The sequence below is a fragment of the Theobroma cacao genome, chromosome 7 (genome assembly GCF_000208745.1).
Source record: "Theobroma cacao cultivar B97-61/B2 chromosome 7, Criollo_cocoa_genome_V2, whole genome shotgun sequence".
Lineage (NCBI taxonomy): Eukaryota > Viridiplantae > Streptophyta > Magnoliopsida > Malvales > Malvaceae > Theobroma > Theobroma cacao.
The window spans coordinates 13604301-13626876 of NC_030856.1; the positions used below are offsets into that span (position 1 = coordinate 13604301).

At 36.6% G+C, this 22576-nt stretch overlaps 1 protein-coding gene and 3 pseudogenes across 2 annotated transcripts; 1 reads left to right on the forward strand and 3 right to left on the reverse strand.

The window, feature by feature from the left end:
* Nucleotides 249-8628, reverse strand: LOC108662793 (annotated as a pseudogene).
* LOC18594911 lies at nucleotides 10022-13828 on the forward strand (annotated as a pseudogene).
* On the reverse strand, nucleotides 16521-18178 carry LOC18594910 (40S ribosomal protein S21). Of its 2 annotated transcripts, none has more exons than XM_007022608.2 (4): nucleotides 18071-18178; nucleotides 17763-17863; nucleotides 17539-17671; nucleotides 16521-16966 (listed from the first exon to the last, which is right to left on the reverse strand). In XM_007022608.2, the coding sequence occupies exons 2-4, from the start codon at nucleotides 17810-17812 to the stop codon at nucleotides 16901-16903; spliced, it is 249 nt and encodes an 82-aa protein (XP_007022670.1). In that variant the 5' UTR covers nucleotides 17813-17863; nucleotides 18071-18178; the 3' UTR covers nucleotides 16521-16900. The 2 variants fall into 2 exon arrangements, with proteins under 2 accessions (XP_007022670.1, XP_017980560.1); XM_018125071.1 differs by having other exon boundaries at nucleotides 17763-17824; nucleotides 18071-18140.
* LOC108662966 overlaps nucleotides 22165-22576 on the reverse strand; it is a 36056-nt pseudogene continuing 35644 nt past the window's right edge.

Genomic DNA, 22576 nt, shown 5'->3' on the forward strand with positions numbered 1-22576 from the left:
TCATAAGAGTTATCACCTTTAATGCATAGCTAAGCTAAAAGCGTTTATGAGTAGAACATAAATAAGTTAATACTAGGCCTATCATGCTCAAAGTCTTGAACTTAGTACTAAATTAATAATAATTTGTTTATTAAAATAGAGATGTCATCACTAAAAGGAAGAGAGGCCACAAAGAAAAATAACAAAATGCTTAAGCTAATTGTTTTTAGCCACATGCTCAATTCAAAATAAACAAACTAAAACGTATCCTACTGCTGTCGCACTTCAACTTTCTTCTTCCACCAAAGTCTATCGAGAACACTATCAGCATCACCTTGCAAAGTTAAAGAAATCATCAGCAACTGACTTAGACACGACTCAATATCTTGATAAATAACCGATGGAACAAATCACAACATGTTAATTAAGAATCTAACTTCTCTATCACCTATTAGTTCAAAACATCCAAAATGAATAACTTCCTAAATATACCAAGACTTTGTGTCTACACGTAACTAAACATATACGGTGATATATTGTCTCTTCCAGGTCTTAAAACATGAGTTTCGTGACTATCAGATCCAATTTGAGCCATGAGAATGCGATCAAAAACATTGTTAAAACCAATGTTTTCTTTAAATGAACTTACAGATTAAATAGATAACAATGGACACTTAACACATATCTCAACTATATAAGAGTCTTAGCATGACAAGGTAACCACAACCATATTATTAACAACGCAAGTTGCATATGCCTCTAGTGATATATTGTCTATTCTAGGTCTTTTAAGCATGAGTTTAACTACTACCATACCTAGTTTTAGCCACGAGATTGTAATCAGAAACATTCTTACAAGCAAAGCATCCTCTAAGTGAACTTGCAGAGTAATGGATAACAATAGAAACTTAAAAGAAATATCTCAAATATTTAGAATGTTAACATGACAAGTTAACCACAAGCATTTCATTCACAAAGCTAGTAGTAGGATTATGCCTATTACACAGAACGTAAATGCAATCCAGCAATAAAACATCACAACAATAATAATTAACAATAACAATCATAGACTTAACAATAGCCCAAAAAACAAACACCAGGCCAATAGAGAACCAACATGAACCTGGGCGTAGACAAAGCCACAAAGGGTAAAAGTGGAGTATGAGCTAGTGTATGTGTCATGCCTCTCTTATGGAGAAGGGCGAGACAGCCCGTTGGCAAGGGCTTGGGGCTCGAGAGTAGGCGAACCAGCTCGAGGATGGGCAAACAACGAGGGCTGAAACCCCAATGTGGCGTTGAGGGACTTGAGGCATCGGCACCCGCCAGCAGATGAGCGTGCAGACCAGCAAGCAGATTGGGCATGCGGGGCAGCAGACAAGCAATGTGAGCGAGCCAATATGTAAACGGGGAGCGCAGGTGATCAGAGAAATGGCGAGCAGCAGAGCAGGCAGTCTGCTTGGTGTGCGAGAAACACTAGCTAGCCCCAGACCTGCGGGGCAGCCATTGGCAACAGGACTAAGGGCATGTCAGGAGGGCCTAATAGAGTTCAAAACAGCCCTTAGCCTTTCGGAACTGTCTTGTAACGACTCCAAGGGGTCCTAGGCTATATAAACCCCTTAAACTCCCTCATTTGAGACTAATGACTCATGTATTGGAATTATTATCAATAAAAGCTCTCTCTTTGTTCTCTCAACTCTCTTGTGCTTACCAAAATCGATCATAACTTATTAACTTGAGAAGGTTGCTAGCCTTTCTAACCAACCTTGCGCAAGGCAAAGGTTAGGCTGCACGGGTCAAGAGAAAACCCTCGTGACACTTAGTATCAGAGCGGTAATGGCAAACATGAGGTTTGGAGTGAAAACCGAAGGTGTTGCTTCCACCCCCGATATAAGGGAAACACGTTCGGGTAGGGTGAAGAGGAAGTCCCTCTCAAGAGACCTCATCGTCGTGGTAGAGTCCAGGCTAACCCACCAAGAAGAGCGTGTGGCAGAGCTAGCTGACCGTTGTGAGGCGAGCAAGGCTTGGACGGATGGATGTGAGGAGTAAATAAGCGAGCTACAAGAAGAGCTATAGGCCAAGCTCATTGAGACCCTCGAGGCACTAACCTAGTGTGATGCTAGGCGAGAGGCTGAGGCTGAGTAGCTAAGATGCGAGATGAGCGAGCTAAGGCTCGAGCTCGAAGCGTGCAAAGCACTTATAGGTGGAGGATTGTTGGCCATGTAGTTGACTAGCAAGGTGGACATCCCCAAACCGAAAGAGTTCAAGGGCCAGCGGAGTGCCCAAGTCATCGATAACTTTTTATGGGGGATGGAGCAATACTTTCGAGCCACCAATATTGTTGATAATGGTAAGAAAATCAATATTGCCTAGATGTATCTTACTGACTTGGCGTGTTTGTGGTGGCGAAGAAGGTGTGACGAGAGGTACTGTGAAGCTACCACTCGACATGGACGGACTTTGTGCATGAGTTGAAAGCATAATTCTATCCGAAATACGCGCAAGATAAGGTGCGCGGCAAATTAAGGTACCTAACACAGCAAGGAGAAGTTTAAGATTACGTGAGGGACTTCACCGAACTAATGCTGCAGATCAGTGACCCAGGCCAATGGGAGGCCTTGTTCTGCCTCCTTGATGGACTGAGGCTGTGGGCAAGACAAGAGCTTCAGCGCACCGGGGGTCCAAGACATCACTGCTGCGATGGCAGCCGCAGAGTCCTTGATTGAGTTCCGCAAGGGGGATGCCGAGAAAGATACCGGAAAAGGCAAGGCCAAGGTGTGGGCCAATGCCAAACCACTGTCGAGGGGCACTACCAGCGGGCAAGGCAGCACGCGGGGTATTGACTAAGGTAGCTGTGCGAAAGACAAGGGCAAGAGGCCCCTTAAATGTTTCCTATATGACAGGCCACATTTGGTTCGAGATTGCCCTAAGAGGGCCAAGCTGTTTGCCATCACTCGAGAAGAAGAAGATGAGGGGCAGTAACGGCGGGATTCCTTGAGATTGGGCACTATGGTGCGGGCGGCACTAAAACAGCACAAGTCGAGCCACAGCAAGGGCTTGATGTTTGAGGACATAATGGTGGCGGGTAAAAAATTGAATGCGTTGGTTGACACGGGAGCAAGCGACCTATTCTCCTCTACCGAGACAACAAAGATGTTGAGGTTGGACACCAAGGTAGGGGCAGCGCGCATCAAAACTGTAAACAACAAGAAGATCCCCACCATTGGCACCACAAGCAACGTGGATGTGCGACTAGGTGAGTGGGTCGAAAAGGAAACAATTAAAGTCATTCCTTTTAATGATTATGACTTTGTGATTGGGTTAGATTTCCTTGACCAAATAAATGCCATGGTTGTCGCATTCTCGAACTGTATTGTGATTCTTGACCCATAAGGTCAATGTGTGTTGCCGATAAGGTGTGGGTAGCAAACCCGCGACCAAGACGCTGAGCGCCACACAATTAACGGATGGTGTGCGTAAGGGTGAGGAGACTTATGTAGCCACACTGTCCTTGAACGAGGGCGAGCCTAGCGAGGCAGCACCCATGCTGAGTGAGGTAGCTGACGTGCTAGACGAGTATGTGGATGTAATGCCATCCAAGTTACTGAGCTGCTTGCCACCCGAGCGCGAGGTGGACCACAAGATCGAGCTTGTGCCCGGCGTGCAGCCACCAACAAGGGCACCTTACCGAATGGCACCCCCAAAACTAGTTGAATTGTGCTGGCAGCTTATGGAGTTGATTGAGGCAAGCTTTATCAGACCAAGTAAGGCACCCTATGGTGCGCCTGTCCTATTCCAACGAAAGCACAATGGGACATTGCAGTTATGCATCGACTATCGAGCGCTCAACAAGATGACCATCTGGAATTGCTATCCAATCCCCAACATCTCCGAGCTGTTCGATCAGCTAGGTGAGGCTCGAGTCTTTTTCAAATTTGACTTGCGGTTTGGGTACTACCAGGTGAGGATTGCCGAGGGGGACCAAGAGAAGACTACTTGCGTGACGTGCTACGGCAGTTTCGAATTCTTTGTCATGCCCTTTGGCCTAACCAACGCCCCCGTGACATTTTACACGTTCATGAACAAGGTATTATCATCGTTCCTTGACAAATTTATGGTCGTGTACCTTGACGACATTGTCGTTTATAACAGGACCATGGCGGAACATATTGGGCACTTGTAGGCTGTGTTTAAGTGCCTAAGGTAGCACCAGCTGTATGTCAAGCGAGAGAAATGCTACTTTGCCCAACTGAAGGTCCCATTCCTCGGCCACATCATTGGGGGAGGCTGAATTCGGATGGACGCGGCCAAGGTCCGAGCTATCAATGAGTAGGAGCAGCCCACTAAGATGACCGAGCTGTGGAGTTTCTTGGGGCTTGCTAACTACTACCGCAAATTAGTGTAACGTTACTTGACCATTGCGGCACCCTTAACCCCACTTGCTGCTCAAGGACCGCGCATGGCGATGGGGTTCAAAGTGCGAGCGGGCATTCCAACGGTTGAAGCAGGCCATGATCGAGGAGCCTGTGCTACGCTTGTCAGACCTGAGTGTGCCGTATGAGGTGCACACTGATGTGTCAAACTATGCTATAGGTAGGGTACTCATGCAACAAGGCCACCTAGTGGCGTACTAGAGCCGAAAGCTCAATGACACTGAGCGGCACTACACGGCTCAAGATAAGGAGATGACGGCAGTAATGCACTACTTGAGAGTGTGGCGGCACTACTTACTAAAGGCGTGGTTCGTGGTGAAGACGGACAACGTAGCCAATAACTTCTTCCAAACCCAAAAGAAGCTCACCCCTAAGCAAGCTAGGTGGCAGGTCTACTTGGAGGAATTTGACTTCAGCATAGAGTACAAGCCGGGTGCCACCAATCAAGTTGTTGATGCATTGAGCCACAAAGCAGAACTGGCAGCCATCAACCAGGCGCAGACGAGTTGTTGGCAAAGATTCGTGCAGGGCCTACGGGAGACGCCACTGCACAAGCCATCATCGAGTGTGCCAAGGAGGGCAAAACACAGTTGTTTTGGATAGACAGGGACTTGCTCATGACCAAAGGAGCACAGATCCATGTGTCGAGATCCAAGGGGCTATGCAAGGAGATCATGCGAGAACACCACGATTCTTTGTGGGCGGGACATCCAAGCGCCGAACGAACGGTGGCACTGATCGCAGCAAGCTACTACTGGCCTAAGTTGTCCGAGGTTGTTGAGGCCTATGTGCGGACATACTTGATCTGCCAGCAAGATAAGGGCGAGCAACAATAGCAGCTAGCGGGCCTGCTCGAGCCACTAGAGATGCTTGACCGATCGTGGCAGTCCGTATCCTTAGATTTTATCACTAACCTGCCTACAACTAACGGATTTAGTGCTATAATGGTTATGGTGAACAGGTTTAGCAAATATGGGATTTTTGTGCCGGTCACACGAGAATGCCCAGCTGAGGAGGCAACTCGAGCATTCATGACGCATGTGGTCAAGCTGTAAGGCTTATCGGAGAGCCTCGTGAGATAGGGATGGGTGCTTCACAGACAAGTTTTAGATCAAGCTATTCAAGCTGCTGGGGTCCAAGCTCCGCTTCTTTACTAGCTTTCACTTGCAGATGGATGGGTAGACGGAGTGGGTAAACCACCTATTGGAGATCTATTTGCGACACTATGTCCGCAACACCCAGTTGGACTGGCCAAAGCTGCTAGACATCGCTTAGTTCAGCTATAATTTACAGCAGCGGAAGCCAACTGGGAAGAGTCCCTTTGAGCTAGTAACAAGGCAGCAGCCAATGACCTCGGGGGCCCTAGTCAGCAGCTATACGGGGCCAATGCTTGTAGCCTTTTGATACCCCCGAGATTGGCACGAGCAGCAGGACTTGGTTAGGGTGAGCCTTGAGCGTACCACCCAGAATACAAGAAGTGGGCGTATAGGCATCGACGGGATGTGAGCTTCAATGTGAGGGACTTAGTGTTAGTGAAGCTTCACTTGGTTCTTCGCCACCTAAAGCTACACAAGGGGCTGATCCGAAGGTACGAAGGGACCCTTTCGCATTGAGAAAAAGTTAGGTCGTGCGACGTACAAGCTAGAGATGCCATCCAAGCCTAAGGTGCATATGGTTTTCCATGTGAGCATGCTAAAGCCCTACCATGCCGACTCGGATGACTCGAGCAGGAACTGTAGCCAGCGGCATCCCATGGGGTAGAAGGCCTCATACCAGTGGGAGGTCTAGCAGATTCTAGCTGAAAGGGTCCTAAGGAGGAAACACCACTAACCACAGCATCAATACCTGGTCTAGTTAAGGGGATTACTAGCGAGCGAGACAAGTTAGGAGCCAGCCCAAGCGTTGTGGCAATTCGAGGACCTAGTGGAGCAGTTCCACAATCAGCAGGCAACGAGGGCGTCCCCGGAATAGTTAGGGGAGGGTGTCACGCCCTTTTTATACAAAAGGGCGAGGCAGCTCATTGGCAAAGGCTTAGGGCTTAAGAGTAGGCGAGGTAACTCGAGGATGGGCTAGCAACGAGGGTTGGAACCCCAATGTGGCACCGAGGGACTTAAAGGCATCGGTACCCTCGAGTAGATGAACATGCAGACCAACAAGTAAACTAGGCACGCGAGCCAGCATACAGGTAGTGTGCGCTGGCCAGAACACAAACAGGGTGCACAGGCGTGTAGAGAAATGGTGCCTAGTAGAGCAGGCAGACTGGCACACAGTTGGGGTGAGCGAACTGCCCAAGTAGTCTACTTGGTGCGAGGGAAACACTAGCTAGCCCGAAGACTTGTAGGGCAGTCATTGCTTGCCGTTGGCAACAAGACCAGGGGCACGTCAAGAGGGCCCAGCAGAGTTCAAAACAGCCCCTAGCCATTGGGAACTATCTTGTAACGGCTCTAAGGGGTCCTAGGCTATATAAACCCCTTAAGCCCCCTCATCTGAGACTAATGACTCTTGTATTGGAATTATTATCAATAAAGCTCTCTCTTTGTTCTCTCAAACCAAAATCGATCCTAACTTACTAACTTGATAAGGCTACTAGCTTTTCTAACCAACCTTGAGCAAGGCAAAGGCTAGGCCTCACAGGTCAAGAGAAAACCCCTTGACATATGTACCGAGTTCATCCAAGTGTCCAATGTTGATCTGGACAAAAGCATCATCCTTAGAGGTGATGAGCCTGTTAAAGGCAAAGCTGCAACAACAACAACAACAAACTACAGATAAGCTTCCAACACAAACAAATAATACAATACAAAAACTTAAGTGAAGCAAATTAAATACCATTTCCTAGGGATATAAAGATCCATGTTTTAACCTTTTCATTCTGCATCTTTGCGGATTGCTTAATCAAACAAGAAACAACACTAAGCTCAAATAATCTAATTCAACAACACCGGTTTATATTTATCAAACAAACATGTACCAATAAAGAATAGAAAAGCTAACTACATTTCAACTTCAATTCCCTTATAAACCCTAATTCAAATAATGAAAAAGAATCAAACAAACATTTTAGGGAAAACCCAAATCCTAATTTAACTTTTATTGTTAGAAAAAATTGAACATACTTACATTAACACTTAAAGAGAACAACAATTCAACATATGCTTATTAGAACATCAAATAAAATAAAATTGATATCAATTTAGAACCATAAAAAATAAATTTGAAATCAAGAGGGAACCTAGAAGAGAGAGATCGATAATAGAAAATAAGACTTTTGTGAGGTTTAAGGTTTTTGTTTGCAGGATTTTATATGTAGGCAAAATCCCTAAAGGTCAAAAATGCCTCGAGCTTAGCATGTTATGAAAGAAACAGCATCGTTTCATGGATTGATGTGGGATTACAGTCCCATTTTGTGGATTGAAAATGTATTCAGCCTTTGGGTCTTGGACTCCAACAAATTTATTAATGTTGTGATCTCATTAAACTTAAAATTTTTAAAAAATAAATATTTGTAATTTAAAAATATTTATTTTAAAATATTTTAAATTTTTATTGTTACACATATATAAAATGAAATTTTATGATTAACTGATAATATATATAATATACATTGATGATGAAATCAACGAGTTGACATTATCTTGATGTCTCTAAAGTACAAAAGTTAAAATTGTAAGAAGACACTACATTCCATGAAAAGAAATTGAGAATTTCAATTAAGGATTGCTCAAACCTCAAAAAATAATTTGAATGTACAAACATTTATTCGACCGGTTATTCAATGTAAATCAAATGAAAACTTGATTTATTAAAATTTATTAAAACATATCTAATAGTTCCTTCGAAGTTCAAAAACTTTTTAAATTAAAATAATTTAAAGAAAATGCTTCCTTTTAGTTCCGTTGTCAGTTGTATATTTAAAGAACACTTAACAACCAAGCACTTTTATTTCAAGTGGTCACATGCAAATATACTGTACTTTTATGGTCAAAAAATAATTTATCATGATTTAATTAAAATAATAAATAAATAAATAAATGAGCTTTTAGTAACTTGGTAAAATAAAGTTTAAAAAATATATCTTTTGTATTTTATGCATATTGTGTGATATCATACAATACTTAATTAAAACGATAAAATATATCAATTTGTATAATTTTTCATTAATATCGTAACATATCATACTATACATATTTTACAAATAAATACCACTTATCCCATTCATTTCTAGTTATTAGGCCTATTTAGAAAAACAAATTAAATTAAAAAATAGAGAAAAAGGGAAAATAAATTTGCACTAATTAAAGAAGTGCTAACTGAAACATATAATTCTAATCCTTTGAATAAAAATAACAGTTTAAAGTAACATTTCTGTATTCAATCTTTATATATACATTTTTATTTTAGTTAATACATCACATAGATAGCGGTGAGAATACAAGACATAAGCGGTGATGAATTAAAAGATTTACCTTCATTTGCATCCTGAACTTTGATTTGAAAGGCAAAGATTATACTTTTAAATGCAAAGTTTTAGAAATTTACCAAAACTTAAAAAGAAAAAATTGGTAATTGAATAAAATGAAGCTTAAAAATGTATTTTTCATATTGTATAATGCAACATACATGCGATATTTGATTGAAAAGATACAACATATGCCCAAGCCCAAATCCCTCATTGATTAAAGTTTTAGATTTGACATGTAAAATATTTGTATCATAGATCTACATGTCGGTTGATGGTTACATGTTTTTTTCTTTTTTAATTCTTAATTTGGTGAAATATTAAAAAAAAATTACAAGCAAGAGCTAATCATTGTGAGTCATTGTCGTCAAAAAACACATATAATTAAATTTTAGATGACGTTCTTAGTGCTGCTTGTTAGTAATAAACATAATAATTTGAATTTCAAAATTAATAAAGAATTTAATTCTCAAAAAAATTTAAATTAATGGAAGAAAAATAAACCTTAAATAAATTACATGTGAAATATTATTATACTTTTAATTTATTTTCGTATTAAACAATTTCTACAAACAATTCAAATTATATTGATTTTAAGCTAATCTAGACTTGACACTTGTTCATGGTATGTCATCAGCTTTAAACAATGCTTTTTAAATTATGATTTGAATTCAACTTTTGCATGTTTATCAATTATCACCTTGATGCAAAAAGTTAAGCCAAAGATTATCTCAAATATTAAAAAACTTTGCCAAGGTGACTCTCAAAGGTTTTGTTTTTTCACTCAAAATCTCAAAGTTTTGAACTTAATATTAAATTAATAATTTGCTTATTAAACTTATTTTGAAATTGTGAAATTATCTTTTAATTTTCTTTATTTTTCCTTTCAAACAAAAATTTGAATTTTATATAAATACAAACAAACCTTTAAATTTTAGTAAAAAATTATTTTTAAAATATAATTTATTATGTAATTAAAATGATATATGATATATTTTTAGATATAGTTAAAAATTAATCCGTCTCAAGATGACAGGTTATCAGAATACTACGTCACCCAAATTAGAACTAAAATCTTTATATTCTTGTTAATTATAATATTTAATTTATCCGATTTGAATTAAAATTGTCCAATAGAAAAAACCAACTCATGCAAAAATCAAATCAGGACCGTCAACAGCACAAGGCAGAGAAACAAATCGACGTGGACGGCAGAGCTTCGACAATCTTCCTCCTTCCCGCCAAACGCAAAATCAGGATTAAAGAAAAAAAATGGAGCTCAGCCTTAGCGGGAACACTCTCAGAACCTTTGGTCGTTCGATCACGTGCCTCGCACGTGTAGGCAACGAGCTCGTCATCCAGCTTCTCCTTCTCAGGTACGCTTCCCTTTCGTCACTTTTCCGAATTCAATCTCTGAACTAAGTTGTTTTGCTCACAAGTAAATGGAATTAAGTGATTATTTTAGTTAACTAAGCATTGAATTAGGTTTTTGTTTTTGTTGGGACACAATTAGGGTTTGAAGGGGGCATAGGTGCTAATTTATTTACTGTTTGGTGACCGGGAAAGTGAAGGAAAATGAAAAGGCAATCAAGTTTTCACGCTTGGATTTAGTTTCTGTTTGGTTCGCTGTTTAAGCGGCAGATTTTCTAAAAGCAAAGGGAATAAAAAATGGTTTCAAATTATTGGTGAATTTTGATTACTTTACGTCTTAGTAGTGAAACGGGAAAAGGAAATGCAAAGCATTTCCATCTACTTCTGTTTGTTAGATTTTCTCGGCAACCAAACAGAATACTGTACTTATTAGCTATTTCAAATTGTAACGGATCAACTTGGCAATTTTTGCAGCTTGCACTTCAGACACTCAATTCATCAAGGTCGGCCTACCAGTCTATTACATTTAAGCCTAATTTCTTTGATGTCTATGGAATTTCTGGAACTCAAGTACAGTCCAGCGTGCTTTTGAAGGAATGGTCCTGTCTTTCATTTGCTTCTATAAGATTTTGTTGGAGGGATAGTGAAAATGTAGCATTTCAAGTGACTTGGTGTGTTTAGGTTGTTTGTTCTGTTCTTAGGACACCTATTGCAAGTATAGATCACTTGACTGTAAAATTGGCCGATCCAGATACTTTGAAAGTACAATGGGCTTTGGAATGCTATAGTGGTAAAGTACTCATTTGATATTCTGATACATTTTTCATCCAACATCAAATATGGGAAGGGGAAGAGGTGTTTCTCATGTATGTCACTAGTCTATTCAATTTGCTGCAAATTTGAGTATGACAACTATCACTGTGCCATGCAGTTAGTGTTAGCATTGGCATGCGATCAATTTATTGTGTTCTACATGCCTTTTACAAGTTGGATTTTATGCTTACCTAATCCATCCACAAAAGCCAAAATAAATATTAGAAGTTGTACCTGTTTTGGATAAATTTGAAAACCTAGTTTTTAGCTTGATGCAGCATTTATGAGTACAAGGAAACTGCCCCAATGAAAGAGTCCTCACACAATTTTTTGATATTGGACATAAATGGACTTATTATGGTTTTAAACAGTTTCATAATGTACGTTTGGCAGGTATGAAAAATGCATGTTGGATTACCTGCAATGACAAGCCCGACATACAACATTTGTCTCTTGATAGGAGAAGATTTCCAAGTAACTTGGTAGTGAGGCCTTATGACCTAAACAGATTGCTAGCTAATTTTCAATCATCACTTCAGGAAATTACCATCATAGCAATGGAGCTGATGTCTTTACCTTCTGATGCTGCAAGTGCAATCGGTGGAAAAGCTGTTGAGCTTAGAAGTTATATAGACCCAACAAAAGGTACACGAACAATATTGATTTTTGCTATTTCACCAGAATTAAAGTTTATTCTTTCACTTGCCAATGCAGACAATGATTCCTCATTGCACACTCAACTGCGGATAGATCCTATGGAGGAGTTTGTGCAGTGTACTCACACAGGAGATCCTGTAGATGTTGCTTTTAGTGTCAAGGAATTGAAGGTATCTAATCTTGGCTCGCAAAATAGATTTTGAAACAGCTTGATTACCTTTGGGTCATAAATCCAATTTAAACATGCTAATGATTGTCATTATTCTTCCATTAATATGTGAGGTGGTAAACCTTATGTTACTCTAAAAAACTGAAACGCAGGCATTCCTTACTTTTTGTGAAGGCTGCGAGGTTGACATTCACTTATTTTTTGACGTAGCAGGTGAGTAAGATATCCTTCTTGTAACTTTAGTTCTCCATACATTTTTGGAATGTCATAATTCTCTTTATAGCAACTCATAGAACAACATGTTCTGAAACATAAAATATTTCATGTCATCAAGCAATAACATCCAAACATGAAATAGTTCATTTGAGATTTGATAGCAATATCTTAGAGCAAGTTTGTGTCATATATTTTTGTTGCATTAATTCTGCTTCTTACATTGATTGGTTGCAATTAGATAGCTATCTGAATCACAGATGACATATTTTTAGGAAGTTAGAAGTATATGAAACTTTATTTAACCCAAAAAGAGTACAACACATGTTCAGTTTATTAGTTTTTAGGTTGGGACAATGCAAAGTCAATGAGTATGCTAATATACAAATGCTTGTCTGCCTTGCCCTCTTGCTAAATACTATTATCGCATTATGCCAAAATGTTGGTTTGATCTTGAAAAGACGTTTATTTTTGGAACAGGCCGATATTAATGGCACCAAAATTTGGACTAGATGATGGATCTGGCTCAAACTTTGATGCTACACTTGTACTTGCAACCATGCTTATATCACAGCTACATGAAGGCAATCCCTCTGAACCTATACAAGCAGCTTCAACTGTGCATGACCAGGCAATGCATGGGACAGGGTCTCAAGAACAGCAAGAAAGGTCTTGGGCAAATGTATCTGAGCACCCATCTGACCACACCCGAATATGGTCTGACCTATCAGGTAACTATTCAATATCATGATTTTGATGCTGTGTTCGTCCTAAACCTCATGCATTACAATTGTTCTTAGGAAGTGCAGCAAAAAGTGGCAGTGGGGTTGAAGAAAGGCAGGTTCAAAAACAGCAGAACTTGAATGCTAGTGAACAGAGGGATATTCAAAGGATTAGCTTGATGCAGATTACCAAAGCTGCACCCATTAGAGAAAGTGCTCCTGCTGGTCCTAATTTGTATCCTGAATATTGCTGTTTCTATTCCTTTATTCAAGTCTTATCACTATGTTTTGAGCCTTTTATTGGTAATATCATGCTCCTTTTTTCTTCTTCCTCTGCATGTGTGCACTTGCCCATGCCTGCATGATTCCTGCATCTTTACAAATGCTTTAGTGAACAGAGGGTATAAAATCCCATTTGTTTTGCAGTCATTATACAGACTTAAGTGAATCATAGTTATGGTTAACACATCACAAGCATTTTTGTTTTAATTGTCATGGAGGAAGCTTAACAGTCTATAGTAGCCATCGCCAAGTAGAAAGGGACCATGTTGCAGGGGTGCAAGGTTAATCACAACACTAGTTATTTGTGTTGCTTATAATGTTATCACTTTTGCAGTAATTGATTTTTCTTTTCCCCCGAATTTGTTGTGCTCAGATAGGAACCAGATTAATGGGCTTGGGCTATCACAACGTCATCCTAGTAACTGGGTAGAAGCAGATGAAGATGATGATGATGGGGATGAGAATGAACTATGCGTACAGTCAACACCACCATATTATGAAGAACAGCAATAATGAGCTAATGACAGATCTCTTGGTCTTAATGCTATGCTGTGCTTGTTTGCTTTCTTCAATGTACGTGCACGACCCTTTTTTAGTCATATCCTTCATTCTTATTTAGCTTTATCTTCAACTATTTTCAGGAGCTTTTTTTTGCTATAGTTAGCCAGCATAGAAGGATCTATAGTCTGATACACTTCAAAAAACAATTTATAGAAATATATTCATTTTAATATTTGATTGTAATATATGTTTGTGGGGAGTGAAATCAGTTGCAAGCTTTATACTCTTATAAAGCATGTTTAAAAAATTAAACATTGTGCTGCAACAAGATTGTGAGCTACTTACATTCGTGATTAATTTTTTTGGTTAGTTCGACTCTATGGTAGCAATAAGTGTGTCAAAAGATCATGACCAGGAACATAAAATTTTTAACTTCGTCAAAAAATCCTTATCTTACTTGATGCTAGGTTGGTTTTATCTATTTAAGGTTAAGATACTGTTTCTAGTATCTTAGTCTTTAGGCGATTTTTCAATATTTAAGTGAATATTGAAACTGTTATTTTATAGAACAGACCTGAGTACTAACATCTCTTTTATGGTGCTTACAAGTTACAACATTCATTAAAATCAAGAAACATGTGCTGTCACTTGTGAACTTGCCCTTCATACGTAGTGCAGAATTCAATTGTATCTCCTGGACCCATGACCCACCTTCAGATTTTCATGCAGAAATTCCCTAAGTGTTTTTTCTAAGGATTAGGGAAATTCTCCTCACAATTTTCTTCAGAAAAGCAAACTAAACATCAAATCATGTTATCTGAATTTCAGCTAATGGGCTATTTCGTTTATTTCCATCCACTGAACAATGTTACATTGGACCTAACATTACGATTAGCATGTCAGTTTCAGTTGTTATGGTCTTGTCTAATTAGAATTCTAGCTCTTTCACCAAATGGAGATCTTTGAATGTGACATAATAAGGATGAAAGGATAAATGATATAAACAGATGCCAACTCCCTAAGTTATATAACAGGTAAACAGGTTGGTGACTGATCCTAGAATGGACATGGGTTGTTATCTATTACTACAATTTTGCAATAATTATGGCTAATAGTTGCTTGTTAAAAAATGAAGCAAATATCATTTCTTGACTTTTAGTGGATGTTCTTCCTTAGCGAGTTCAGGTCCTTCTTGATAGAGTTTCCTGAGCTAAGGACAGTTGTAGTTTTACTCATAGAGTTAAGCAATAACTATCTTTTAGCATAGGGTGCTTGATTAAGATCTGCTCATTTCCCGTCTTGAGTGCAAAGTTGAGGAATGTGTAGAGCTTGTTTCAATTGACATTGTATCAAATCAATTATTTTTCTCTCTGTATTTGAGTTCTACAAGTTCTTTGGCCCTATCCCAATCGAAAATGATTTACTAACATGACTTGTATGTGCAGGAAGATGAAACAATTCGAAAGAACAGGCTTTCTTTGCTTTAGACGATTGCCTGAATTCTAAATCTTGAGGGCCAAAATACTTCCACATTAAGTAAACATCAGGTGGGTAAAAATATGGGAAATTTTTGTGGATTTGATGTTTTTGATGGTGATTTGTATAGAAAAATAGGCAAAGCTTGTAATTTTATGTTATTTACAAATCAAAATTTTTTTCTTTAAAAAAAAAATTGCAATCCACTTCCGTCTTCTCATACCATTTAAAAGAACAAAAGGTTTTGCCAAGTCCATGGCATGGTTTTATACTCCTCAGTTTGCCTTCCCTACTCTTCCTCTTCCAGCTGCTGCTACTGCTACTGCTAGTATTATGTTATTTTCAAAACATACCAATCTGATTAAATGATGCAAAGCCAAAATGCAAGTGAATCTTCATTCTTCACCATATCGGATCATCAACGTTAGAATTAAGTTGAATGTTTGTTTTAAAAATTTAACATGTATCAAAACAAGATCCTTTGATTTCTTTGACAATCTTCTTTTGGTTGATTCATGCCACGCCACGTAATACAAATATGATTTTAAATGAGATATCTGTATTAAAGGATTCATTAACCTCGCTCAGCAACTACTAATATAAAACAATGTTGGGGTAAGCAAGACTGGAAGAGGAGCTCTCAGGGACCCCTTATCTTCTGTTTGAGCAATTTTCTTTTCCACATGCTGCTCTTAATCATGAGCTTCAGAATTGGGCCCGTCAGCTTTGTACAAAAGCAGAGCACAGTTGATCATGGTTGTTAGCCTGTATCAAATCTTGTGCAGCAAAATTGGAGGAAAAAAGGTACCAAGAAAGAAGATAAAAAACAGGAAGAGAGTTTGATGGTTTACTCTTGCATTTCCCAATTTTCCTAAAAGAATGACAGTTGAGTTATAAAGTTAATGAAAAATTGTTTAGAATTTGGAGAAACAAGATTATTTTACAGGGAGATTTCTTCTTTATCTTTACTATGATTGTCTTTTAATCTGATGTCCTTTCCTTGGGTTAGCACCTGAAAGAGCGGCGAGGCTGAGTGAGTTTGAGCCTTGGAGGGGAAGGGAACACGCAAAAGACTTGGTTACATCCATTAGTATGTATGGAAAATGATTCATGAGAGAATCTTAATCTAAAAGCCAAAAATGAAATACATGTCAAGTCAGTTGTTCAGTCCAAAGCATGACTGCCAGTTCTTTTACACTATATTCCCTGGGTTATCAATGTAAGAGCAGTTTCCATTAATAAGGAACCTGATTCCTTAAATTCAATCTGTCTTCCTTCCCAAGCCTCTCAATTCCACCAAAAACATTGACAGAAGAAGCAGAAATTTGTGTCAAATGATACTTAACATGTCCCTAGCTTTAGCCAGTTTATTTGTAGAAGCAACTAGAAGAAAGAATAAACAGCAATGTTCTCTCCATCAGAGGCTGAAGTTGGTCATAAGAATGGAGTTTAACATAACAATAATTAACAGTGGTGATGCTATAATTATGATCTTAATGATGGCAATCATGACCAACACCGTGATGGAAGCAACCTTTGCCCTAAGTTCAATAACAAAAAGGAAATCAAAGCTTACCACTGGCTTTGGAGCTACCAAACTTTTTGATTGTGGGGAAGGTCTCTATACGTGTACCTAAAAGAAGGTTTGCCTCACTAAAAGCCAAAACAATAAGAATAGAGATGTCTCACTAAAAGGAAGCTATGCCCCCATTAGAAAAATAACCAAATTGAAGGTATCATCCGTTTCAACGAAAACACCTTCAACATAATCCACCAAAACAAACTACAACTTAATAGTTCAAACTAACACAAGTTCAGAAACAGCCTATTACTGCTGTCGGACTTCGCCTTTCTTCTTCTGCCAAAGCCTGTCGAGAGCACTGTCAGCATCACCCTGCAAAGTCAAACAAATCAATCAGCAGCTGACTTATCTTGATAAAGAACTGAGGGAACAAACCACAACAGTTAATATAGAATCAAACTTCTATATCACCTCAAAATGAACAACGGTACGTAGACCAAATAATACAATGCAAGCAAAAGTTCCTAGATTCATGGAGACATAGAACAGCAGATAAATTATCATTCTCGCATATCCACCATTTGAGTCTCCAACAATTATTGTCTCTTCCAGGTTTTAAGCATGAGTTTTGTCACTACCATACTGAACTTTAGCCATGAGATTGTGATTGAAAATATTCTTAAAACCAATGGATAACAATGGACAATTAAAACATATCTCAAATATTTAGAGTGTTAACATGACAAGGAAACCACGGGCATATCATTAACAAAGCAAGATGAAGGACTAAGCCTTTTATGCAGGATGTTAATGTAAACATGAAATAAATGCAAGTATCAGATCCAATCTAACTATCAACCATCACAGCAATAATAATTACAACAAGCATATATCCAAAAACAGCCCAAAAACAATCGGTAGGCCAGTACAGAACCAACACGAACCTGGGCACGGACAAAGCCACAAAGAGCGAAAGTGGAATATGAGCCAGTGTATCTGCCAAGCTCATCCAAGTGTCCAATGTTGATCTGGACAGAAGCATGATCCTTCGAGGTGATGAGCCTGTTAGTGGCGGAACTGCAACAACAACAACAACATCAAACTACACATAAGCTTTCAACACATACAAATAGTTCAAAACAAAAAAGAAGTGAAGCCAAATAAATACCATTTCCTGGGTACATAAAGATCCACGTTTTGACCCTCTTCGTTCTGCATCTTAGCGGATTGCTTAACCGAACAAGAAACACAACACAAAGCTCAAGTCACCTAATTCAACAATACCCAGTTTATAGTAAAAAGAATAGAAAAGCTAACTATATTTAAAGAGAACACAAAAGCCAACATCTGCTGATTAGAACATCAAATAATACGAAATTGAGATCAATTTAGAACCCTAAAAAAATAATACGAAATTGAGATCAATTTAGAATCCTAAAAATTGAATTTAAAATCGAGAAAGGGAGAGAGGGCTACCTGGAAGAGGAAGGGGCTGCCGCTGGTGAGGTTTAGGGCTCTGATGTTATCTGGAGTTTATATAGGGAAAATAAACTGATGAGTTTTATTAAGAATAAAACGCTGCCGTCCGACTGGTACTCCAGGCTCCATTTGTGGCTCACCCCATTGGGCTAAAGTTGGAGCCAGGTGTGCAAGTCCAAAAGTCTATTTTTAAATTTAAATTGATATATTTAGCAGTTTATAAATTAAAAAAATTATATTTGATATACGGTTACTGTATAGATTCTATATACTATTATTGAATTAGATATTATAACCCATTAATAAGTAAATTTAAAAGTTGAAAATCCTAAAATATAAATAATAATACTTTAAAAATATATTTTTTAAATTTTCTATGTGATATTCTATAATTATATGATAATTAGTAGATATTAATTGAAAAAAAAATGATTTAAAGTCTCCTAACATAACCAAATTATTTCAAATGTGCAACATAATCTTGTTTAATATTCGTTTTCATTCTCGATTTTGCATAAATTAAATTAAGATTAAAGCTCAAGATTATATAAATCAATGTTTCTAAGATACAAAAGTTAAAATTCGTAATAAGAAATCTAAACTTAATATTTAGTGGGCCGTAGTAAAACTAATTCGATTTAAATCAAATGCAAAACTTGATTTATTAAAGTTGATTAAAACATATTTAATTAGTTAAATACAATTCATTCAAAGTTCAAAATATCTTTAACTTAAAATAATTTAAAGTCAAAAAGACCCAAATCAAACTTCAACTTTCTTCTTTTGCCAATGTTTGTCGAGAGCACTATCAGCATTACCTTGCAAAGTTGAAGAAATCAATCAACAGCTGACTTTGACACAACTTAATATCTTGATAAAGCATCAATGGAATATCCACACAATGTTAATATAGAATCGAACTTCTCTTTTACCTCAAAATGAACAACGTAGACCAAATAATAGAATACAAGCAAAAGTTTATAGATTCATGGAGATATAGAATAGCATATAAATTATCATTCTCACATATCCACCATTTGAGTCTCCAATAATTATTTCAATAATTAAATATCTGATTTGACCTATGGAATAAATACATTTTGGCCTGATTGTCTTTTTTTTTAAATGATTTCATTCTTTCAATTTCTTTTTATTGTAACAAAAAAAATCTGTATGAATCAATGATTATCTATGAAAATAGATTTCATTAAATTGTAAATGTGGACCGTTAGTCCAATGAATATCCAACATGAGTGCCTGCTTTTAAAAATGATAATACTATCATCAAACATAGGCATGGTGGCATATAATTGAAAACGTTTTGTTTCGGGGTTTCCTACTTGCCTCTATTAATATTTCTTATTTGTCCATTTTCTAACAATTTAATCAATACAATTTAGTCGTATAAGTTGAATTCAGGCCAGGGAAAATTAATGATCACACCTCAATACATATATAAATAGAGAGAATATTCCATTCTTTTAGTATTTTTCTTAATAAATCTCTGCTTCTAATTTGAAAACAAATGCTATATTATTCACCAATAATACCTAGGGAAGCATGTGACAAGGAAATAATAATACAAGTAGCATCACAATTACCCAGACCTCATAGGAATTTGAGCCTTACATGTCTAGATTTTATGTTGGGAAGGTTGAGACTTCACAAGCAACTTGATTTTTTATAGTTTATTTTCAGTTCTATAATTATTAAATAACGATTTTTAGTTTTATTTCCTTTCTACCCCTTTGTTTTTTGTTACGATGTACTAGTATATAATTATACCTAAAATTTACTTATAATTAATATAATACTTACTAAAATTTCTTACTTATTTTAAATTTTAATTTATTTTGTTATGATTAGTTAACTTTAATTTATTAATTTAAATACGTAAAAATTAATTGTTGTAAGAGTAACCTCATGCTAAAGAAAATGAATATATACAAGATTACAGATTATCTTATAAAAACAACATCATGTACTTTATTATGGAAATGTGCATTTTTGCAACTTTGACTTTGATGTTGAATCAATGAATAATGTATCAAAGTGTTTGTATAGTCTTGAACAAGTGGAACAACTACTTCACGTAAATGGCATTAGAAGTAATTAAAAAAAATGATAGGTTTCATGAATTGCTTTCACACAAATGGCATTTGAAGTAACTAAAAGCAAATGATAGGTGCATGAGTTATTTTCACTTTGGGATGTTGTGGAAAGTTTTTGAGTAACTGCTTCTTCTAGCTCTCTATATATAGAGCTTTGACCATTCATTTTAAGTGGAATAAGATTTCTTGAACTAGTGCAAACATATTTTTACTCTTAGCTTATTACTCTAAATATGCTTTCCTTAATTCTCTATTAATTAGTCTTTCTCCACCTTAGTCACAATCTTGCTCTTCTTCTTTGATAATATTGTTAGTTTATTGTGTGCCTATTCTTTACCTATTCTCAACCTTACTCTGCCATTCACTTTTTCACTTTCACCAACCATAACACTTGGTATATTAGAAACTATATTAATCTTTCTCTCCACTACCTCTAATAGATCTTTTTACTTATTTGGAACACTTCATCTCTCATTTCACAATAAATCCTTTACACTTAGAAATGAAAAGGAAAATAGTCACAATTTTTCTTTTGAAAAGAACTAAATTAATTTATACAAATATTTAACCATTTCTTCTGAAAATTGATACGTTGAGCATGACATCATTTGAAGTAATTAACTCGAAAAAACATCATTTCTATTTTCTAAGTTGAGAGTAGAATCTTTTAGGAAAAATGTGCATTTTCTATTTTTAGACAACTACGAGAATATTGACGATAAGTTTGAAGGTGTCAAAATTACATGGTACAAAGGGAAACATCCCTTGAGAAGAAGATAATATATAGTCATCCTCTTGATAATAAGAATTATTACGCTTTCGTTTTTCACCGAAAGATCGGGACATCATCATCGAGCGATATTTGAATCATGTCTTGCAAGAAAGCAAAGCCATAAATAAAAAGATGAGGCAATGAGAGCTTTATATGAATTATGATGATGGTTTCTGGGACTAAACATGATTAGAACATCCTAGAAGCTTTTATTCTTTTGCCATGGATCCTAAGAAGGATGAAGAGATAATAAATGATCTTATTGTATTCAACTGGGAAAAAGAATATTACTCTAAGCTTGAAAACGTGGTTATCTATTGTATGGTTTTCTAGGAATTGGCAAGTTTACTCAAATAATACGAAATTGAGATCAATTTAGAATCCTAAAAATTGAATTTGAAATCGAGAAAGGGAGAGAGGGGGTACCTAGAAGAGGAAAAGGGCAGCCGCTTGGTCAGGTTTAAGGCTCTGATGTTATTTAGAGTTTATATATGGAAAATAAACTGATGAGTTTTATTAAGAATAAAATGCTGCCGTCCGACTGGTATTCTAGGCTCGATTTATGGCTCACCCCATTGGGCTAAAGTTAGAGCCAAGTGTGCAAATTCAAAAGTCTATTTTTAAATTTAAATTGATATATTTAGTAGTTTACAAATTACAAAATTATAAATTATAAAAATTATATTTGATATATGGTTACTGTATAGATTCTATATACTATTATTGAATTAGATATTACAACTCATTAATAAGTAAATTTAAAAATTGAAAATCCTAAAATATAAATAATAATACTTTAAAAATATATATTTTAAATTTTCTATGTGATATTTTGTAATTAAATGATAATTAGTAGATATTAATTGAAAAAAAAATGATATAAAGTCTCCTAACATAACCAAATTATTTCAAATGTGCAACATAATCTTGTTTAATATTCGTTTTTATTCTCGATTTTGCTAAAATTAAATTAAGATTAAAACTCAAGATTATACAAATAAGTGTTTCTAAGATACAAAAGTTAAAATTTGTAATAAGAAATCTAAACTTAATATTTAGTGGGCCGTAGTAAAACTAATTCGATGTAAATCAAATGCAAAACTTGATTTATTAAAATTGATTAAAACATATTTAATTAGTTAAATACAATTCATTCAAAGTTCAAAATATCTTTAAATTAAAATAATTTAAAGTCAAAATGACCAAAATCAAACTTCAACTTTCTTTTTCTGCCAAAGTTTGTCGAGAGCACTATCAGCATCACCCTCTAAAGTCGAAGAAATCAATCAACAGTTGACTTAGACAAAACTTAATATCTTGATAAATAATCCATGAAACAATCCACATGATGTTAATATAGAATCGAACTTCTCAATCACCTCAACATGAACAACGTGAACCAAATAATACAATGCGAGTAGAAGTTCCTAAATTCATGGAGATATGGAACAACTTATAAATTATCATTCTCGTATATCCACCATTTGAGTCTCTAACAATTATTCCAATAATTAAATATCCAATTTGACTTATGAAATAAATACATTTTGGGCTGATTGTCTTTTTTTCAATTATTTAATTCTTTCAATTTCTTTTTATTTGTAACAAAAAAAATCTGCA